Here is a 6,000-nt window from a genome sequence, read left to right as displayed (position 1 = left end):
AACAGAAAACATTAAAAAGACATCCTCATCAAATTATAGTAGAATCTCAGGTTGAATGTTCTTTATTGGATATAAATAATACATTTGACAACATTTTAAAGAAATGATAAATGTATTGTCCAAATAATATTAAGTAAACAGTGGTGGTGAAGGCTACAAAAAGATCTTCATATAAAAAAATTACAACTACTAAAGTCTTCAGAAGTCAATCACAGTTCATGTTATGAAGCATTAAGTAAAATATAAACAAAAAAACAAAACAAATAGTGGGATAGTAAAATAGTGAATAGTGGGATATGACTAAGTATGACTATCTGATTTTTTTTATTGCTCTGACTGGATACTAACCAACCTGATCTCATGGGAAAACTATTTTACTTGGTGGCACTTTCATATAAATATGTATGAAGGGATTCATATGAAAACATGGAGAGAAAAAAAAAAAAAAAAAAAAAAGCATGAAGTTCCACCCCTATCCATAACAAATTTGGGATTGTATAAATTCAAACAAATTAGCCACCACTTCGCTAAAATGTAAAATAGTTACAAATTGCTGTGATATTGTGCTAATATTACCAACAATGTATCAGTTCCTGTTTAGTGCATTTCTTCAGAACAGCATTTCTAGTGTATTAAATCCTCAAACAGAATGACTGAAATAAGACAAAATAAATAAATAAATAAATTTGACATAAAGGTGTAAACACATTGTGGCACTTACTGCATTACATGTGTGTTATGTTTTGGCTCAATCAATAACACTTACAAAATCACTGTGCATATTTTTATTTAAAGAAAATGAGAAATGGTTTGTTTGTTACTTACTTTTACTGCTTGTCTGCCTTCTTGAAGAAATTTGACTATTAAAAAAGAATAGATAATATATAAGACAACTAACTGGGTAAAACAATCTGCTGGCTAAGTATTATAGAATTCTTGAGGAACAGTACATGTACAAAATGTCCCTCATAAACTCACATTCTGTCCTTTAAGAGGTTTACTGTAGAACTCTGTGTCCAGTTGCTGGCTCGCTCTTCGACACTCGTTTGCAGATGCAGCTACACAGAATACACATACATACATACATACATTTAGCACCACAGGGAAACTTCTCCACCTCAGCCCTCCAATAAACTATCAGACACTTTTATCATGAGTATACAGAGCTTAGTAAGGGGTGGCTGGCTCTAGATGGTACTTTGACAGTCATATAAATCCCAAAGACACTCTTACAGAAGTATATAAAAGGTACTACGTCTTATTTCCCAGACACAGAGACTAAAACCCTTGTGTAAAAGCCATTCTTCTCGCTAACAGTTCCCCTAAGACAAACAAAAAAGCCGCATTGCCACAGATATGGAGGAGACAGATACAGAGATAAAGTAACAGCAACAAAAAAAGTTTTTTTTGCTTTCATGACAGGGCACTTACTTGGCGTGTGATGAATAATGCTGATTTTATCTGATGGAGAGAAAAGAGGCCTGTTAACTGACATACTATATATTTCCATTTCGTCTTGCTCACCCACGGTGACTTTATTTTTTCTGTCATATTCTCGCTGTAATCTTTACAGCAAGGATTATATCTCACTGATCCATGAAATGTTTTTTCTCAACTGATTGGCTCTGGCTCTATTTTGAGATTGATTAATCATTGTGCAGAATGAACAACACAAGCAGAGAAACAGTCTTTTGATGTCTATCCAATCAGATAGACTTATAAAAACACCTTATAAGAACTTATAAAAACACCTTTTTGTAAACTCTTGGAAGCATCAAAGAGAAATTTCTAGGGCCTTGTGTCAGACTTTGTATGAGAGATTTATCTCAAATTTATTGAACAGATGTAATAAACCTACCATAGACACTTTCATCATCCTCACTGTTGCTGATGATACTTGCCCTCAACTGCTGTATTTTCTCCTGTGGAAAACAGTTAGTTGAACAGGCTTTAATATGCACTTTTTAGGAGCATCCCAAGATGATTCAAACATGTATTTGTTGGTAGTTTATAGAGCATAATATATATAGTAAAACACTCTAGTAATCTTTATTTTATTTACAACTTTACTTTTTTTTTTTTTTACAGTGTATGTAGTTACTGTAGTAATCGCAATAACTAGGTATTAAGCCTGAACTTAATCTTAACCCATCTGCTTATTTTACTCATTACTTTCTTGGGTAAGTACACTGTAAGTGCACACATTGTACTGTAAAGTAAAGTGCACATTTTGAAGTATGTCTGCTGTGCAGGTTGGTGGGATGCACTTGTAAAAAATAACCTCTTACAGCAGTAATGATGGAGATGACTCAGGTGTACAACTAAAACTCTCATCTACAGTAATTATAAAATAGTATATATTAGTATAATATATAAACTATAGTATAAATAATATTTGTGTATCAGTCCCTTTATACACCGTATAATTGCACTTTATTTCGACATTCCACTTTAGGCATTCTACTAACTATAAGTAACTTTGCAACTACATGTCAAATAACTAATTAATTTGCAACTACATGTCAGCTTACTCTCATTAGAGTATTAATAGACTGTTGGGTTAGGGTTAGTAGAATAAGTTGACATGTAGTTGCAAAGTTAGTTATAGTTAGTAAAGTAGACTATTGAAATAAATTGTTACCCATGGTTTTTATACAGTCCTTGGGCCCTATATTTTAATGATCTAAGCGCATGGTCTAAAGCGCAGGGCACAAGTTCACTTAGGGCGTGTCCGAATCTACTTTTTCTAGTTTAACGACGGGAAAAATGGTTGGCGTGGTCTAAAGGGGTTGTCCCTATTCTCTAATGAGTAATGGGTGTGTTTTGGGATTTACATTTGTTAAACCAATCAGAGTCTCATCTCCCATTGCCTTTAAATGCCAGTTGCACTGGCGCCACGGCAGATTTGCTTTTTACATGACGGAATTTGACAGTGGAAAGACCAAACGCGTCTCCAGAGCGCAAACGGAACTGCTCGTGCGCAAGGTACAAGTGCGCAAGCAGACCATCTATGGAACAAGCCGGATTCCACCATATCTTTATGTACACAATAATAATCTTTTACACTGTAATCCTTTTATTTTAAATATTTGGCATGTTTGTGTGCTGCTGTGCGTCCCTGTGTGTTTAATAAGCAGACTGTACACCCGTTGTGGACCCACCCATAGGCACACATTACTAACCATTAATTGACTTTAGACCAGGTTTCAATTGGTCAATGGCCCAGTCTAATTTTGTTGCCTCAAAATAGCAGCGCACCAACAATGCGCCAGAACACACCTCGTTTTCAGACCAGTACGCCCATGGGCGCACAAATGGGTGCAAATGCATTTGCTATTTAAACAACGTGAAAATGATAACTGCGTTGGACTGAAACTAGCAAAAAACACTTTTGAAAAAAACACACTCTGCATTGCGCCGGGTGTAAGATAGAGCTTAGTGTCACTGTTATGTTCTGTTAATTTCAGTTTTCATGGACTTCTAGTTCCCTTTCGAGAGTACTCTCGTGTTGCGTAAGCCTTAGCTTTTACCCCTTTTTCTCGAGAAGATTGAAGCCAAAATTATCCTATAATTTGTATAATTTAAAACGCACTTGCTGCTGCAGCAGACCTTAGCGAGACGGCTTAGTGCGCTTATTGGCTGCTCTGCGGCAACTGCTGCAACCTATGGAGAGGCAGCTGTGACGTACTGACCAATGAGGGCGCTTCACGCTCTTTGTACGTCATGGCCCGCCAAAATGGGTGTGGCCAAGGCTATATAAACCGTGCCCTTCCATAGGTGCTTTGATTTCATCTCCTTTCAGCATAGGATTCTCTTCGCTGACTCTGGAAGAAGCCTCGCGCCGTCGACACAGCACTTCGGCGGGACGAGCCACTGCACTGCAGGACTGAGGAAGCCAGCTTGGACACCTCCTACGCCGCCTTCAGCCGCCGTCTCAGCTACGCCATCCGGCACGCACATACCCTTTGAAGCTTTCTTCTAAAAGAGCAAATTCGCATGCGTTGTTCCAAATGCCCCGCCTCAACTGCGGCTCGTGCCGAGCCCCCCTCACGACCGGAAACCGTCACATCCTTTGCGTCTCCTGCCTGGGGAAGGACCACGCCGACCTCGCGCTCTCTAAAGGCGGCTGCCCGGAGTGCGATATGATGGACTTACCAAACCTGCGGGCTCGGTTAGCCATCTTTGGCGAGGATACGCTTCCTTCTCTCTCTCACGGGCCGCGCCGTAAAAAGCACCGCTCCCAGAGAGCACCGGAAGCCTCAGCAACTCACAAGTGGGTAGGATCCCCGCATGCCTCGCCCACTGATTCGCCCTCACCGGTCTCTTTCATGGATGGCCAGCGCCCGGCGGTTTCCGCGGCCGCTCCCATCACTTTCGTTGGACCAGACGGTGACGAGGCCGACGACGACAACTGCTCTCTCGCCGCCTCGGAAAGTGGCTGGTTGGGCTCCATTCCGGACCCCGCCCCCTCAACCCAGGCCAGCACCAGTGGGGTAAGAGCCGGTGTGGATGCTGAATCATCCGCGTGTTGACAAAGGCCATGGAGGACCTCAGGCTCGAGTGGTCTACACCCGCCGAACCAACGCGCAACAGGCTTGACGAGTGGTTTCTGCAAGGACGCCGCCAGGCCCCTCAGCAAAGGCCCGCCCCGTTCCTGCCGGAACTCCATGACGAACTTACTAAATCATGGAAGGCTCCGTTTTCCGCCAGGCTGAAAACCTCTGTTTCCTCAATGCTCTCCGTTGTTGACGGCGCTCAGGAAAAGGGCTACCAGCATCTTCCCCCCCATCGAAGAGGCCGTGTCCGCGCACCTTTGCCCACCCTCCACCGGATAGCAGTCTAAGGCCGCTCACCCCTCTAAAGCCTGCCGGACTACCTCAGCTCTCACCGGTCGCGCCTACGCTGCCGCCGGTCAGGCTGCATCAGCACTCCACATGATGGCGGTGCTTCAAGTTTTTCAGGCCAACCCTCTCCGCACACTGGACGAGGTTGGCCCGAACCAAGACGCCTGGCATTCAGCCTGGCGTTCAGAGACCTGAGAAGCGCTACTGACTTAGCCCTGCGAGCTACAAAGACCACCGCTCAGGCTATTGGTAGGAATATGTTGGTCCTGACTGTTTTGGAGCGACATCTGTGGCTGACACTAACAGACATGAAGGACTTGGACAGGGCCTCCTTTCTGGACTCGCCGATCTCGCCATCCGGTCTGTTTGGCCTGTCTGTCAAGGGCTTCGTGGAGCGCTTCTCCGAGGCACAGAAAGCGCCACAGGCCCTGCGACACTTCCTGCCTAAGCGCTCGAGTTCTGCTTCAGGTCGCTCAAAGAAACAGCCGCCTGCTCGGGCTCCAAGGCCTCCGCTTCAGCCGCCAGCTTTTCAGCGCCGTCCACCCGCTGAGGCTCCCCATCGCTCGCGCTTGTCTAGCCGCCGCACGGGGTCCGAGGCCCAAGATTGTGCTAGACCCTGAGCCTCCGAAACCCTCCTAGCCACGAAGGGCAAACAACGACAGTTAAGTCCCGCCGCGGCCAGACTGCCGTCAAAGAGCTTGCGCACACTTCTCACAGAGGCGACTGGAGATACTGCAGTACACGAGTCTGTTACACAACATGCACACCAGCATGTTGTGTAACTGAGACAACAGGGTATGCGAATATTGAACTATTTAGATGCTCAAAGTATATGTGTCAGCCATAACGGCATTCGTAACGCCGGCGTCTGGACAGTCACTGGGGAGAAACGATCTAATCGTCCGTTTCCTCAGGGGAGCTAGGAGGCTAAACTCCCCTCGGCCCTCTTCGGTTCCCGTTTGGGACCTTTCCACGATTGCAGACCATAGATCTGAAATATCTTTCACTCAAAACCGTTTTTCTGATGGCTCTCGCCTCAGTCAAGCGTGTGGGTGACCTGCACGCGCTCTCTGTGAGCGCTACCTGTCTTGAATTTGGGCCTAATGACTCTAAAGTCATCCTCAAACCGAGACACGGTTATGTTCCTAAAATACTT

At 44.3% G+C, this 6,000-nt stretch overlaps 1 protein-coding gene across 1 annotated transcript in view; it reads right to left on the bottom strand.

The window, feature by feature from the left end:
• Window positions 1-827: 827 nt before the first annotated feature.
• The window catches only part of LOC308704853 (B-cell scaffold protein with ankyrin repeats-like), a gene marked incomplete at both ends in the record, with an annotated part of 140,737 nt that continues 135,564 nt past the window's right edge, over window positions 828-6,000 (bottom strand). Inside the window, 4 exons of the mRNA XM_081389456.1 lie at window positions 828-860; window positions 979-1,058; window positions 1,432-1,461; window positions 1,859-1,922. Of these exons, the coding sequence (XP_081245582.1) occupies window positions 828-860; window positions 979-1,058; window positions 1,432-1,461; window positions 1,859-1,922 (207 nt within the window). The remainder of the gene's footprint in view (window positions 861-978; window positions 1,059-1,431; window positions 1,462-1,858; window positions 1,923-6,000) is intronic.

The sequence above is a fragment of the Scardinius erythrophthalmus genome, assembly GCF_964197995.2.
Source record: "Scardinius erythrophthalmus genome assembly, chromosome: 2".
In the NCBI taxonomy this organism is placed as follows: domain Eukaryota; kingdom Metazoa; phylum Chordata; class Actinopteri; order Cypriniformes; family Leuciscidae; genus Scardinius; species Scardinius erythrophthalmus.
This window is presented reverse-complemented; position numbering and strand designations above follow the sequence as displayed.